The sequence below is a fragment of the Sturnira hondurensis genome, unplaced genomic scaffold (assembly GCF_014824575.4).
Source record: "Sturnira hondurensis isolate 20B ecotype Veracruz unplaced genomic scaffold, ASM1482457v3 Scaffold0007865, whole genome shotgun sequence".
NCBI lineage: Eukaryota > Metazoa > Chordata > Mammalia > Chiroptera > Phyllostomidae > Sturnira > Sturnira hondurensis.
Genome location: NW_028080496.1, coordinates 7,542,343 through 7,558,630, shown reverse-complemented (window position 1 = coordinate 7,558,630; position 16,288 = coordinate 7,542,343). Strand labels below are relative to the sequence as shown.

At 43.3% G+C, this 16,288-nt stretch overlaps 1 protein-coding gene across 4 annotated transcripts in view; it reads right to left on the bottom strand.

The window, feature by feature from the left end:
- Nucleotides 1-585: 585 nt before the first annotated feature.
- MCTP2 (multiple C2 and transmembrane domain containing 2) overlaps nucleotides 586-16,288 on the bottom strand; it is a 139,556-nt gene continuing 123,853 nt past the window's right edge. For all 4 annotated transcript variants that reach the window (XM_037053700.1, XM_037053701.1, XM_037053702.1 and 1 more), the window contains 4 exons: nucleotides 15,286-15,395; nucleotides 10,743-10,852; nucleotides 6,776-6,873; nucleotides 586-4,609 (listed from right to left, as the gene is read on the bottom strand). In XM_037053700.1, the coding sequence (XP_036909595.1) occupies nucleotides 4,541-4,609; nucleotides 6,776-6,873; nucleotides 10,743-10,852; nucleotides 15,286-15,395 (387 nt within the window). In that variant the 3' untranslated portion in view covers nucleotides 586-4,540. The remainder of the gene's footprint in view (nucleotides 4,610-6,775; nucleotides 6,874-10,742; nucleotides 10,853-15,285; nucleotides 15,396-16,288) is intronic.

Here is a 16,288-nt window from a genome sequence, read left to right as displayed (position 1 = left end):
ACATCTATATTCATAAAGAATTTTGGTAAGTAATTTTCCATTCTTGTATCACCTGGTTGGGTTTTGCAATGAGGATTATATGGGCCTCATAAAATGTGTAGAAAAGTGTTAGCTTTTTTCAGAGTTTGTATGATATTGGTGTTTCTTTCAATTTCATATTTTTATTATTAAATTACGCAATTACATCTACAACACTTAAAAAGTACCTGCCATTTGATAAGTGTTATAAAATGTTAACTATTCCTATGCTTGACTATCCGTTTTCCCCATGTAAATCACTATACTAAAATGCCAGAATAAAAAGGCAGGCTTCATAAAAAGAAACTTATACAAAGAGGTAACGAGCTTTAAGCTGTTCTTTAGAAGTTACCCTTCAATTTTCACTCAATTATCAATCAACTATCCATAATCTTTCCAGAGGATATCCTATTTTGATTTTTCAACCATTCTGCTGCCATAAAAGTCAGATTGATACTATATAAAGGAGAGGATGGTTTTAAGTAACAAATACGGTTAGTTCTATCTCATGCTCATGAGGGATTTTTTGTACCTAATAGGTGTATATACATCTAATTTTTTTCCTTACTAATATCATCCCAGGGAGTGACTCTAAGAAGGTCGACAGCATAGACCTTCTTTCATTCCTAGTCATTGCCCTGCTTCTCCCCTCTCCTTCCAGTGGAACTTCTCAAGAGTTACCTTCATTCAGAGCCTCCGTTTTCCTACACCCAATCACCCCTCAATGCAAATCCACTTTCCATTTCTACCACTCCACTGAAACGACTTGTTGACAAGGTCCCCCAGATTGCCATGTCATGAAATTAAAGTCATTATGCTGTCCTCACCTTATGTGATGTCAGTGAAATTTAGCACTATTGATCACACCTGCTGTCTGGAAACACTATTGTTAAATTCTCTGAAAGCACATGCTTCCCCCTTTTCTTCCTCTCATTTTAGTTCTATTTATACTCTTAGCTGACTCCTCTTTATCCATGCGTCTTTGAGTGTTGAGTTCAAAACTCTTCAAGCATGTAACTTCAATCCTTTTCTATGAGTACTGGCCCTTAAATGTGTCTCCCTCAAACACCAAGCATTCATTCTGTGTCCCATATCTATACATCCATTTACCTCTTTGACATCCCCCTTAGATGCTTCTCAGGCACCGAAGATTCAACACCTTTTAAAACTAGGCTCATGCAGTTCCTCCCTGGTTGCTTCTGTAATTCTCTCCCTCAGCCAAGGGCAGCGCCATCTTTCTAGACCTGGAGATGAGAAGACTGAGAGTCACCCTTGACTCTAGTCTCTTCGTCACCCGCAGTCAGGCCATTGCTAAGTCCTGCTCTCTTTACCCCCTAACCATCTCTCAATTTCACTTCCATTTTTTTCTGCTTCCACTGCCACTATTTGAAAATCCAGGCCCCTATCACCTTATCAGGAATTCTACAATTGACTCTTCCATGAACATTCATAACTACCAATCTGCAGGAGGACTTTTCTTTTTAAAACTTCAGGCTGTCATGCCACAGCTCCAAAGCATCTGTGTAATGTCTGGCTCTATCCAGGGAATGTGGCCTGTTTTGTTCAGCGAGACCATCAATGATAAATGACAAGGAAAAAAGAACCAAAAATTGTTCGACAGCCCACAAATATTATGGCCAGAGCTTATAAATAGTACCACACAATAGAAGCTTTGCATTTCGTTAAGAAATTATTTCCTTAGAGGGACCACACTCATCTAGCCAGCTCAGCCCCCTGTTCTAAGAGTCACACATGAAAGGGTAGAGAAAGAAAAGTCCTCTATGACCTAGTCAGTTAAATATGTGTATTTACAGACTGTCTATTAGATACCAGATAGGATGGGCTAACCAGTAGAAGACAGAGAAAGTCAAGGCCTCTGGTAACTATGAGCTGTGGCAAAATATGACAGCTGCCAGAAAGATTTATAAGGTGTGGGGAGGCAAAGGAGAAGGGTGGAATCTCGTCCAGCCAAGGAACTAAGGAAGCCTAGATGGGGCAGAAGACTTGTGAAAGTTTTGAAGGAAGGTAGATGTCATTTAAACAGAAACAGAGAAGAAAGTATTCCCAGTGAATAGAACAGTCTGAACGAGGATGAACATGGGGTAACGTCATTGAGGCCATTGCCATCCTCGACCAGGGTGGTGGCAACAGGAAATGGACAAGATAGAAATGAGTAAGATGCTGTGTCAGCATTGAATATACCCAATTTTATGCATTGGAAGATGGGGGAGAAACACGAGGAACAGAAAAGGGGATGCCCGGGGCCTCCCAGCCCAGAAGATTCCAGTGCCAATAAGGAAAATCAGAGAGCTAGAAGCAGACGATAGGGGTAGGAATGCTGGAGACATGGAGGGAGAGGGGATGTTGAGTTTCTGCCCTGCTGAGGTTCGGGTGCCTATAAGACACCCAAGGCAGGGCAGGAGACGGGCGTGTGAGGTTTCAGAAGAGGATGAGGACGGCTTGGCCGAACTTCAGCTCACCTGCTAAAATATCTTCATCACACTGTGAATCCACAATCCATACATTTTATCTAAAGCATCTGGATCTTAAGTTTCTGATGATGAGCATAAACTTCCCCATTTCACCTACAACTGACATCGAGTTTTAATGTCCAGTGTGTACTGAATCAGTTAATACCCATTTTCCATCTATAGCTTAGTAAGGGTTGCTTCGGTGCTGCTCTAGCATCCCAGTGGCTGTTTGTGGCTTAAACTTAATGCTGAGGATTTCAGTTGGGCTACAAAGAAAATAAGTCTAACTAATGATGCCTTCTTGTCAGGAGAACTATTTCATTTTGAAATTCTACAGAAAAAAAAAGAGCAACAATGAAGTATTGGTTCCACTTTTAAATAAATAAGGGGTTGTTTTGCTGCTGAAAGTTTTCATTCAAATGACTGATCAGATCTCACATGTCTGTTTAAAAACGTCTGACTTAGGTCTTTACAAAATGATAGACTATGATACACGAGATGATAGCTGGGGAGTGAGACAATGAGACATTGTTTACACAGAAGATTGAGTAACTGGTTTAACAAAAGAGGTTCTTGGGTATCTATTGTGTGTACAACTAAGAGATTTACTGGAGCTTTTATAATTTCTGCAAGACTCTTTCCAGCCAGCTTCATTAACTTGGAGTAAATCAAATCATGCAGGAATCTGGCTCAGCCAGAGAGCAACCCCGGAAGATATAATATGAAGAAAAACAGACACAGGACGATAAGGTTTAGAATCGTTGGCATTTTTCATAAACATTTTGTTTGAAGATTATTAAATTACAACCCAGAGAGGGGAGGGAAAAAAAACATAGTAAAACTCACGATTCAATCAGATCTTCTTATCTCAACTTTTCTTTACAATACATATATATATATATAGAAATGCACATACAATGTATGTGTCAACAAAATACGGTCTTTACAACTTACATGTCATTTGAAAAGAAATTTTCATATATTATGTATGTATATATATATGTGCCCCAATTGGAATTTTTACTAGGGGACCATCACTGTGAAATGGCGGGGCCTGTAGGAATCAGACACTCTCAAAGGAAGTGGTACTTTCCTCGAAAAAGACTCTGAAATATATTTTTCCTATGGGTAGCTTATTTAGGATCAATTTGGACTGCTACAGTATTTTTACTTTCTGCTCAAAAAATGCAGGCAAATGAAGTGCTTTCCATGATCAGGTAAGCAGCCACATTTACTGGCCCTTGCTCCATAGTCTTTACCTGTCTAAATAGTCTCAGAATTCATTCCCTCACTCTCTCCCCCTTTCTGATGCTTTAATGTTGACAGGTTATTTTTGGAAATAAGCAAACAGTAAAAGGTGCTATAAGGCAACCAAATAACTTTCAGGAACCCTTCACTTTTCCACAAGTGCACCCTTTGGGGCGTCCATTGCCAGCAATGGATCCGGGCACAGGCTGGCTCCCAACACTGAGGAGGTTACTGAAATGTTACATACAGGTCTTCACTAATCACAGCTGAATGATTCCCAAGTAGGTGGGCTACTCCTGGCCATGATTTAAAAATCTGTTGAGAAGATACTTACTCGGGAGGAGGGTGTCTATCAAAGACTTGTTAGATCAGGGAATAAAACTGACTCGCATGAACAGGAATCTGCAAGGAGTGTGGGGACGGGGAGTGACAATAAGTGAATCTTAATGAGAATCTGCCAGAGGTGTGAAAACAAGTTCAAAGTCACTCTCAGAATCCAAGTAGTCTCCTGGCTGTTCTCAAGGAGGGTGTTCAGACCCATGGCAGCCTTAGTCTTTCACAGTCCCTGGACTGTCTTCCTTCTGCTGAGATGACCCGCTGTGCAAGTAAGACACCCATGCGTGCGCATGCGCCCATCTGTGCGTGTGCATCCGTGCACTTGAAGGAGAGTGGAAGAGTCCGGAGAGGGTGCTACACAACACGCATGTCAGAATGACACCACGGGTGCCACCAAAAGAACGTTAATATTGGTCTAATCACCCAAACCCAGAATCGGGCGCTGGTGTCCACAGTCGGTGCGCGCCCTAGAGAGCGCTGCGCTTCTTGCGAAGGGGGCTCTGGCTGCTGCAGGGCCTCAGCTCTGTGTACTGCACCTGTGAAAACAAACAGCCGTGACGCTGGCGGCTCGGTAACCCTAGCTCACCGCAGCGTGTGTTAATGGCTCCCCAAGGACACACCCAGGCAAAGGAAGGAAGGTTCAAAGGTAATGAATCATTTTCTAAACACAGGAACATGGAGGGATTAATTACAGGAAGGATTTGAGAAGTCATGCATCATTTCTTGAAACCCAAATATTAAAAGCAGATTTTTCTAATGAGATGCATGGGGGTCTACCTGCTCTGGGCGCTGCTGGAGGATTTCAATTCAGTGTGTGCTCCTTCTCCACCGTGAGTAAACTTAATAACAGCCTCTTGGGAGTGTTTCTCTTAGTATATGATACAGCCACTTACTAGAAATTATTCATTTAAAAATATCTAAAATCTGGGGGGAAATATGTCTGCAAATTATATACATGTATTTTGCCTGGGAGGAAAATAATGTTGAAATGGACACTGGCCCCAGCCTTATACAGATCGCTCTTAAACATGAACTTCATTTCCAATGGAATGGCTAAAACATCTGTGACAAATATGAACCCTTGGGGAGTCCCCAGTGGCCGACTGTCTATTGTGTTATTCGAAAGTGCTCCTTGCCCAGAGGATCTCACTGGCAGACCATACACCTTCCTGGAATGCTCTTTGTTAGGATCCTCTGTATTCCTTCCAGCTCCCCCTGGAGGACCGCTCTGAGGGCCGGTGTCTGCACTGTGTACAGACAATCCTTGACGGGCTTGATGGCCATTTGCATTCTCCAAGGATGCTGCCGTGAACTCACACTGCCACCTGAGTGACGGCATGCTGCAATCCTACCGCTCGGGTGTGTGTGAGCTCTGATAGGAGGATGGCGGCACGGCTTTAGTTACAGTGTTGCATAGCAGACCACATGTGCTCACTACTCTGAGCATTTGTGCCAAGGTCCCCAAGGACTCCAGGACCTATCACCTAAGGTGAGCTCCACGTGGTCCAAAGCTGATACATGGAAGAAAAAAAAAAGCCCGCTGTCCTCAGAGCATTTGGTGAAGGTCCCTTGTCACTGTTCCATGCAAAATAACCTAAGTCCAGATGACTCTTTGATAATCACATAATGCAGATGTTAACAAGTAAAATCACATTTACAGAATACATTTTAATAGATAATTGTATCGAAATGAAGATTAAAGGACGACAGCATTACAGAGTCTATTTTAATCTCTAGAATTTGGAATGAAGAGAACAAAAAAGAAACCTCTAGGGCCGTACAGGCCCATGTCCCCAAAATCCACCCAGAGCTTCCAGGGAATGATTATGTCACAGTGGCCCAAAGATAAAAATCGGTATTTGATTTGGGATTCTCTCAGATAATAAAGAACTGTGTCTTTGATCACCGTGATGCTATTTCATGCTACAGTCTCCGGTCTATTGATTTGATGATCCCTATTCTCCATCACAGAAATTGCTGCCTGCCCCCACCCCGGGGTTTACAGCAGCCTAATCCCCGGGGACCCAGATCAGGCCACTTTACAGGGCTCACTGGTATTGTTGCCTTGGTTAATCTCTGTGTAGCCACAGAACCTCGACGCCGCTGGACTAAGTGACCATTACCTGTGAATAATACTTCCGACTGATCTCAAATTATTTCACGCCGTCTCCGCTTCTATGCGAATTAGAGTGAGTGGGGGCTTTACCCTAAGCATCCCTAAATCTTTAGAGGGAAAGAGACAGAAGAGAGGCCTAGGAGATAATCAGAGCCAACAAGAATAAAGAGAATAATCCTCCAATCCCCTACTTCCCATAAAATGCCCGCCATCTGGAAGAACAGAAAAATTAGCCAGCCTCCCCGAGTCATGCACCTCAAACTCAGCCACTCACTGAGTCCATCTTATCCTCTTTGGGGGAGGCAAGCAATCAAAAGAGGGACAAACACCACTGCATTCGAGCCGCACAGTGGGAGTTCCAGATCATTCTCAAGCAGCTCTTTTTCAGGATAATTTTCCCCAATCATCTCATGCCTGGGACAAAGGTTTTCTTGCCACCTCCCTGCAAGCCAGGCCTCTTTGAGGATTTTCTGATTCGTTATCTCAATTACTCACAGGAGCACAACCTCCTGCTCCTCTGGCTCCGGGCCTGGGCACGCTCGTGTGTCGGGGGGCCCCCTGTTGGTGGTGACCACTCATTACGTACCTTTTGAACATCAGACGGTACCCTGGAGAGGAAGTCTAGTAGCTCATTATTGTCGATGGCGTAGGGATTTCGAAGCTTCTTCGTAAATTTATTTATGCCTGAAAAACAGAAACACGGGGAGATCTCTTTGTCTGTCTGTCTGTCTAGCCATCTGTCTTTAAAGCGTGCCTGACTGGGGGGGAGGAGGGGCATTCACAAGTAAAAATTAGTGTGAAAACAATTACTAGACCTCAAGCCATGCCCATGTGGCTGTCATGTGGAATCATTCACAAATGCCTTTTCTTGAAGGAAGGCAGGGGGGACTGTCGGAGAAGACTCTGCCTTCTTCAGCTGTGAAAATCCCATTACAATCCCAGCAGCAGGGCGGCAGAAACACACGCGGAAACCGCGGCGCTCATTGGTGTGTTTGGACTGCGCTGATTAACAGCCTCCTCTTCTAGGGAAACACATGTCCCAGATGGGAAAAGCCCTTCATTAGCCCAAACAAGTCTCTGCTTGGGGGCTCTGGACCAACTGTAGCTGTGGGAGGTGCAGGGCCAGAGTTGTTTTTTGTTGTTGTTGTTGTGAAAAAGGAACTGCCGAAATCTATCTTCCCCCCTCCAACTCATTTTCACAGGTTTCTCCTCTCTCCCAGCAGAACAGAACTTGACATGTTGATTGTGCTTTGAGGCTGCAGGAAACTGTGAAAAGTTATTATTGGAAAATTATCTTCCTGTGGTTGCTAACTTAATTTATGGGCCGCAACACTGGGGCGTGGGTTTCTCCAGGCGAAGGAGTCTGTGTTAATTGTGGCTGGGGACAATGGTGATTAGCAAGAGGTTCACGACATAAGGCATGTTTGGTGGCAGCGCCTTGGGCTCTGTCCGCCATCTCCTCTCCGAGGGGACTTTTGCTAACTGCCTTTTATCTCCTCCTCTGCTCTTTGCCCGTGACCACTACCCACACACTGTACTCTTTTCACCAACTGCCAGCTCTTTTTCATGCAGAACAACGAGGTGGCCTTCAGAACTTCTGCCACAGAGAGCTTGTTTATCAAGGGTTATATCCGAAGGTCTCATTAATTCCAATCATGCTGAATGAATTCTCAGCTGAGGCATATCTACCTTGACTGGCTCCAATTCCACGGCCAAGATGACATTTAGTTGTTTCACGGTTCCTAACACGTACAAGGTTTGATGTTTTTTCTAATTTCATTAGCGACTATTTTGCTTTTGTCTCAGGACAGGACTTCCTGGACGGCACCATACCTGACACGATGGCAGCCTCCAATCATGTCAGGTTTACATCTGTTTTTGCAAATGGCAGCTGGCCCTTGTTCACCAGTAAATGGAAGCCTGGTGGTTGGGCTGGCAAAGACTCTTCTTGACCATGATCCACTTTCTCCCAAGTCAGAGCTGCACTGTCTTTCGCCCCTCTGCCCCCACAGCCAGCTTTGTGTTTCCAGCTAAAATTTCCCCCAGCGTTCTTTTAAACTAAACTACACTCACTGTTTTATTCTAAAGACATTAATTGTAGCATGGGCTCTTTGGCAAAAGAAAACAGACAAGGCAGAATGATAAAAGGAGACAAAGGCATACTGAGAAAAGATATATCTTCTATTGTTAATTATATATAGTGTGCACATCTGGAGTCTTTGCAATGAATAGCAAGGCAGCGATAATATCACAGCCGATCAAAACACCACATTCTTAGTTACTGAGATTATAAACCTGCACACTCACTCCAATGCACCAACGAGGGCAGAAGTGGTCCACAATGCACTGAGACTGTCTATGTTTAAAAACTTAGAATAAAACATATAAGGCACTCAGATTGCATGCTTCAAAAACACACTTTATTTTTGGAAGGCATCCCAGGCTCAAATGTCAGCCATGCCACCACATTTTCTATTGGGCGAGACCAAGTGGCAACAGGGGATCCTGGACTCTCCTTGGTCGTCTCTAAGGGGCAAGGAGCTAGGAATGATGCTGGGGCCCTGTCTTGACTTTCCCATGCATTAGCTGTGTGACTTCAGACAGATCACTCGACTTTCCCATGCCTTGGAGTTCTAGTATTAAATTTTGAATAATAAAGACCAGCCCTCCACAGCTTCCTCGGTGGATGGGAGAATCACCCCCGACAGCACAGGCAAGAGGATTGCATCGCCTGAAACTCTACCATGACAGAGGCAGGTTCCCTCACTACTGTAGATGGCAATAAGCCAAGAAACCAAAAAAGGCAGCAATAGGAGAGGTCTTAACACTACAAGGATTGTGATCACACATCCACAGTTCTTGATTTTTAACCTAAACAATACAGAGAGAAAGCATGCCTGCTGTGAATTTTCATTTATTTATTTTTGTAGCCAAAAAAGAAAAAAAAAAAAGTCAGTGGGACCCAAATACCAAGGGATACCATTTGGGAAAGACACTATCATTTAACGGTCTCAGAACACAGATAGAATAGATCAGTGGAGTGGAATGAGCCTGCCAGTGAAACACTAAAAGATCATCTGGAGAAAGTCAGGGAGAGGAAAAATTGCACGGCTGCTTTGCACATATGGGGAATATGTGTTATATGTAATCCTGAATTACAACACTGTGTTTCAGATATCAGTATTTACCAAGGCGGGCAAAAATAAGTTTCCAGTCTCACTGTGACATCAAGTTAATAAAACTATGGTGATAATCATAACCTGCATGTCTTTTTCCACACAAACCACTGTAGGCCTATTTGCCCACCACTCTATGTGAGTGACTGGCATGCAGCCCTGACTGCAGTATATTGGTGGGGGTGGGTGAGGTGGGGTGGGAGGGCTTTGCTTACTCATGTATCAGATCCTGAACAAGTGCCTTCCAGGTACGAGATAGTGCGCTATCAGAGTTAAATAAGTCATGGTTCTCCTCCTGCGCAAAACGGAGAATGAATGGACCGTGCTCTCCTAAAATCACTCTGCTTCTGAAATGTTGCAGGTTATGCTATTTCCCTATGGCTTTGCCCCTTTCTCACTGGTTAGGCCTCCTTTGACATCGGGATTCTACCTTTGTGGGTTCTCTTTTAGGAACATTGTAGGTTTATCCTACCTTCGCGGGGGACTCTTAGCTTTTGCTTAACGATGAAGGTACCTCATTGTGATCTCTTATATTGGAAACCTCTCTGAACATCTGAACAGGGAAGATCTCTAACAGTGACAATGATTGAGAATTCAGCAGCAGTCATGGGAGCCAAGCAACGGAAAACGGGAACTGACAGAGAAAGGTGGATGGTGTCTCCAACAATTAATTTCCTGCAATGCACCCTCCTTCTAGCAACCCGAGCCCACCCAGCGAGCCGCACATATTCACGGAGCCACTCGTATTTCATCTGACGGCTAGCTGGCGTAGTAAATCAAGTCGTGAAATTTATTTCAAGTTCGCCATTTTTACCTCTACTTTTTTAGAGCAGCTAAACTGTACACACCATTTCCCCCGGTAACAGCTTCCTCTCCTTTCTGGCCCTGAATAAGTAAGTCACTGAGAGTCCTTCTCTTGCACCCACTGCTTCTGGATTCAAGTATTGGGTTGTATTAATTTTTCCTTCAGAAGAGATGAAGTGTCAGGAGAAAGCTGGCTACTCTGACATAATGTCAAGAGCAAGTACAGGTGTTTGCTTGTTGTTTGGATAACAGTGTATCCTGAAAGTTCCCAGACCACAATGACATATTATTCAAGAGGATTTATCACCATGAAAGCCAAAGGAAAGTCACATGCACAATCCCATTTTTATTCGATCGCAGTTATTTGACAGGCTTTTCAATACCTATGTAGATCCTTCACACAATTGGCCTTTGCGGGGAGGTCCTGGAAGTTGGGGTTCCCTACATGGTTCCTTTAATCTCTTATTTAATTGCCAACAGGAGCACATTTAAAGTTTACAGTCACACTTTAAAGAGGAGTAATTGGTTCTTACCAGGAATTGATGGCTAGCAAAAGGGCCATGCCAAACTCACCCCAGATTAAAACGATGTACCGTAGTGGAATGAAGTATAACATGATGGTAGCAACCGCCAGCATCAAACAGGCCAGGAACGAAAGGAACGGGACCGTCCAGTTAAACGTGCTGTAGAAAAACCACACAAGTGTCACATCCTTCGAGGCACAAAGGGCAACACGGATTCATCTGTCACGTGCATTTCTTAGTTATACAAATGAAAACAGTCTATTGGAAAAGGTGCTTTGGAAACCTAGAGATGAAAGTCTTCCAAAATGACTGGGCACTGCAAAAACATTCTTCCGGAGAAGGTCCCCAGACCAACTGCCACTGAACTTCCCGGAACCGACAGTTCCAAAGAGAGACCTTGGCTCTCAAAAGTGATTACAAACTGCAATACTGTCACCCTAGTGCCATGCAGGGCGATCTTCAAAACTAAGGGTTATTTAGGTCACTTCAAAGTCAGTATTTCTCTCAGCACATGGCTGCCAGTACATATTTAGGAAGGGGAGGATATTACTACAGTGCTTTAGTGCTTTTGGGTTTTCTAATAACATATCTGGAAACTCCAGACTCATTTACAATGGAAGTTACATAGTGCCCTGACATGGGCCAGGGAGCCTTTGACTGTAAACCATTGCAGAGAGAAAGTTGGTGAAGCTATCACACATGCTGACGGGGCCGCCGGCCAGTACACTGCATAGTAATACCCCTGACACTCAGAAGCTTCCAGGACTCTCTCTCCCTTTATCATGGAGTGTCCTGTAGTTGGTGAGCACTTCCACAGAACACCCAAGGCTGAAGAGCCTGGCCCGTCAAAGCTTTCCATCCTGAAATCAAAGAATTTGTTAAACATTTTCATACATTTCCTCAATTTTCCTGACTGGGGAGCTCCCTAAATTCTAAGGGGGGAGTCCCTGATTTGGGTAGTAATGAGACAAATGAGCCAAACCTTCCAATTAGTACAAAAAAATGAATGAATTCCTTTCATTCATTCAACCACTGGGATTCACTAGCATGTCTTCAAAATACCATTTTCAAAACTTCAATGCTATAAAAAGGATGTGGCTACACCTGCAAAGGTGGGGGTAAATGCACTGTCCAGTCTCACTCCTCACCAGACTGGCTGCCTCCCTCTTGGATCTTTGTGTTAATAGAATCACTGTTTTCCTCGTTTTCCAGGCTTGAATGAATGAAGTTGTTTCACTCTCCTGCCCACAGAAACAGACAACTGGATTTATAATCCCATCGAATGTAGATTATTCTTCTGTAATGTACAAGCGTGGTTTTCACACTAACTTGTGACTGCTCTCCTCACAAGTGGCCTCTAGTCCTCTCTCTGGTTTTTCTGCCTTTATTCTTGGTCTCTTTCAACATGTCCCTCTTGGGTTAAACACAAGACACATTGATTTACCATTCCCAGGTCTTCTTAATTCAAAATGCACTTAACCTGCCTTCTCATCTTCATTACTTGTATTTCTTAACATCACATCCCAACCTTAAAAGTTCCGGTTCCTGAGGATGTACCTTTGAAGCCTCACTCTGGACCATTTACAGGGGTGATGTCCCTGGCCTGGGTCCACCTTAACATCATCATCTCCTCTGTAGAGATTTCCCTACTGGCTCAATAATGCAACAGTCTGAGCCACCACTCCCTAGAGACAGGACATACAAATCATTTCTGATATCCTGCCTGCTGCCTGGGGTAATACAGACGCAACATGGTGATTCATATTTTAGCCTGATATATCTGTACCTTTGGAATATGTGTAATATTAGAGTAGGTAGGAAAAAAAAACATAGTTCCTTCCCTATAAATGCAACACCAATGGGATCCACTGATCTGTAACAGAGAAGCCTTGCTCTCAGGGTTTTACGTAAGTCTCTTTATTTACTAGTTGCCAGTAGTTGGGTAAAAGCTTCCCTGGTCCTTAAGCACTGAACCACAATGGAATTCCAACAGAGTTACACATGCCATCCCACTTGAATGCCCAGCAGAAACATGAAGGTCACTGTAATAATGAATGGTCAGAGGATTAATAGGAGCTGAGCCTTCCTGTGTTGCAGCTGGGCAGAACAGTGCCCTGTTCATGGCTGAAAATACGTCTCGGACGTGGCCACCGCAGCTGTGCTGGGCGCAGCCAGCCCTCAAAAGCCCTGTCAAGTGGGGGGCCTGTTTTAACACTCTGCCCTCTCCTCCCATCGGACACATTTCCTTGATCATTATCAAGTACACAACAGCCACATTTGTCTGTTACAGGCTTTCAGGCATGAGGACGGTTTTACCAAAGACATGGGCTTCCTTCCTTGGTCTTGCCCCCACTCCACAGCCTCGCATCCTCCTTGCAGCCAATATGTCCTGTCCCTCACTCCGTTTTTTTCCCATTGGCTTTTTCGATCCACTCAAGTCCCTGAATGGCCTGCTTCACCTCCAGGCCTGCCAAAACCATGGCCTATGGCACAGATGCGCTAAATCACTCCATCTCCTTGTGTCTAGCAGTCTTGAGCCTTGGGCCTTAGCAAGATGGTCCACACCTACTGAAGGCGCCATTCCTCAATCCTGCACCCAGACACCCCTTCCCAGTCTCAGAAAAGCTGATAAATTGTCACTTCATCAGAACTGCCCTCTTTTGGGGCTGGTCAGACCTCCCCCAACATCCTGTCTTACCTCTCTCTAGCATCAATGCTCCCGAATTCGAGTTGTTTTATTACTGTTCTTCTCCCTCAATGGAAAATAGATCCCTGGTGTGTAATGATATTACAATGCAGTAGTAAGGAGGCCAGGTTCAAATCCAAGCTCCATGGCTGCTAGCTGTCTAGCTGTGTGACCCTGGGCTACATGGTTTTACTCTGTAAAATGGGGATGTTAAGAATCCTTAATGCATAGGGATATTGGAATCACTTAATCTAGTTCCTTCAAGTAACTCCTGAAAGAAGTTACTACAAGACTGGAAGGCACATGACATCAGTTGGTATTGCTCTGATTGTTACCTATAGATTCATCTCTCCTTCTTAGACCAAGTCAGTGCTTGAAACTCAATAACTGATAGGTGATGAGTGAATGCATGAAGAATTATAATTCCCCCCTCCTCATCTGACTGTTTTCTACTGTCAGTTATGTTTTGGTTAAACAGTTTTGAAGATAAAGTCAGGAATCATTTGTCTACATACATCAAATGGAGGAATAAAGCAGATTGACACATAGAAGCAAAAGTTCTACTATTTCATTTTTCTTCTCCTATGACATTGACAAAGGGAATAACAATTCCCTTTATCAAATTCCCTTTACAAAGGTAAACTCACTACATTTCTGTAAAGATGATTTTTAACCTATTTTTCAAACAAAAGAAACATGTTTACTCTGACAATAATAAATGGGTAGTCAAGGGCACTTCCATTTGAAAGAAGATCAGTATCCAAAGAAAGTTTTATATTAAATATTTATGTTTCCTGATATTAATGATCATTTACCAATTTCTCTGCATTTTAATAAGACAAAACTTGCACTAGGCGTTTAGCACTATTGTTTCTCTCCTTTACCCAAATGTAATTTCTAAACATCATCTCCTTTACTTAAAAAAAATAGATTGACTAATAAGAATTTTAAAAGATGTATTGATTAATATTTGGGAAAAACACAATGGCTGACACAATTCTTCTTTGAGGGGACATTTAAAGGGGGAAATAATAAGTTTATGATTCAAAAAAAAATAAAAACCAGTCTACTCATTGCTACCAAATGAAGATCAAGTTGTACATAGTTCAATAATGTATAACAAACAAACAAGCAAAACAACCAACAAACACAAATCAGGGCAGAGTTTTTCTCAATTGGGACTTCTTCATAGAAGTTAGCCCTGTGCTCTAAGATAGGAAAGAACAAGCATTTTCAAATAAAGTTTTATTGGAACAAATATTAAACCCATTCACTGACATATGAACTGTGACTGCTTTTACCCAGAAACTGTAACAGAGTTGAGTAGCTGTGACAGAGGCCATGTAGCCCACAAAGCCAGAAATATCAATACTTACTCTCTGGCCCTTTACAGAGAACATCTGTTGACCTCTGTCCTGAGGCATTCGCGTACATGATAAATTAACTTCACATCTTTGCATCTAGGATACTACCAGTGAGGTAGCATTACTTGAAGAATTGAGAAAACACTTCACTCAAGGCATGACTGGTCTGTGGGTCAGATATCTTTTTAAAGGCTCCTTTAAAGCATATTTGCTTTCCCTTTTATTTGTGAATAGGGCCATGTATTTTTTTAAATCTAGTTCATCACCTGAGCCAGGATATTTTTGAGAGTGAGAGGGAGCACTATGAATAATTATGCTGGGACGACTGGTGTAGAGCAGGCCATATGGTCGCCCCTGAGGGACTTGTCCAACTGTGAGACTGGCAAACCCAGGCAGCAAACCAACCAAATTGAACAGGCTGTGCCTCACACCATCGCTTTTGGTTAGGTCTTTGTATTTTCTGATCTCGCCCCTCCCACCCCCACTCATCCTTACGAATGGAAGCGCTAATTCAAACACCACAATGCAAATGTAGAACTTACTTTTTAATTCTTTCTCCAAAAGAAGCTGCTTCCTCCAAGATGTTTTGAACTGTGGAAACAATATCCTGTACCATATAGATTCTTTCGATTAAGCCCTTTTTCTCGCATTCCTAAGAAACATAAAAGGAAGGTTTAACTCAGTTACTGTGTGGTCCCACTCCAGAAATTAGTTTACTGTGGTGTAAGAGCATGGGTATTATCAACAGAGCAACTCTAAGAGATGTCACAGTTTTCACGACATACATATCTAGTGACTCCCCCCAAGCCCCTGCCTCCTCATTCAGAGGCAACCACTCTTAGTGTGGGAGCATCCCATGCTATCGGGAGGCATGGAAGCCCCATAGAACCAAGAGCTTCCTTTCTCTGTGGGGGCGGATGCTTCTGCCAGAGGACTTTGCAGTTCCTTCTGCTTGGCTGCCCCTGATTTCATCTTTGTCTTCACAAGGTCATCTGCCAGCTCACCTTCCGCTGGCCCCTCCCTCACAGTACTTCTGAAATGTTTCCAGCAGGTAACAGCAGGGCGTGTTGGCTATTCAGATGCTGCGGTTCCCTAATACTGTGGCTTCTTGGCCAAATGCCGCTGTATTTTTCATCACGTTTTAAATCTACTGCCGGCCTGATGACCATTTCAGTCACCCTCTGGCAACCACCTCAGAAACAGAGTAAGGAGACAGGCTGCAAAGTCACCAGGTACCACACTACCAAGGACCGCATCTTACCCAGCAGATTTCCAGGGAGGACGCCCAGCAAGCGATTATTTTTTCTTTCATGGAAATGGAAGCAAATATAAAGCTATCTCTCGCAGTCTACAATTCTTCAAGTGAAGTGGAATTCAGTTTCTAAGAAAATTATCTTTACTTATGGAAAAACTTAAACGTGCCTTACCATGTTAAGTAGTGAATGCTTTTATAAGTAATTTAGAAATTACTCAAATGGAGAAAAGTATATTTCCTCTAGAGTGGAACTTTTTACACTGTTTCTAATATTTGATATGATATTCTGC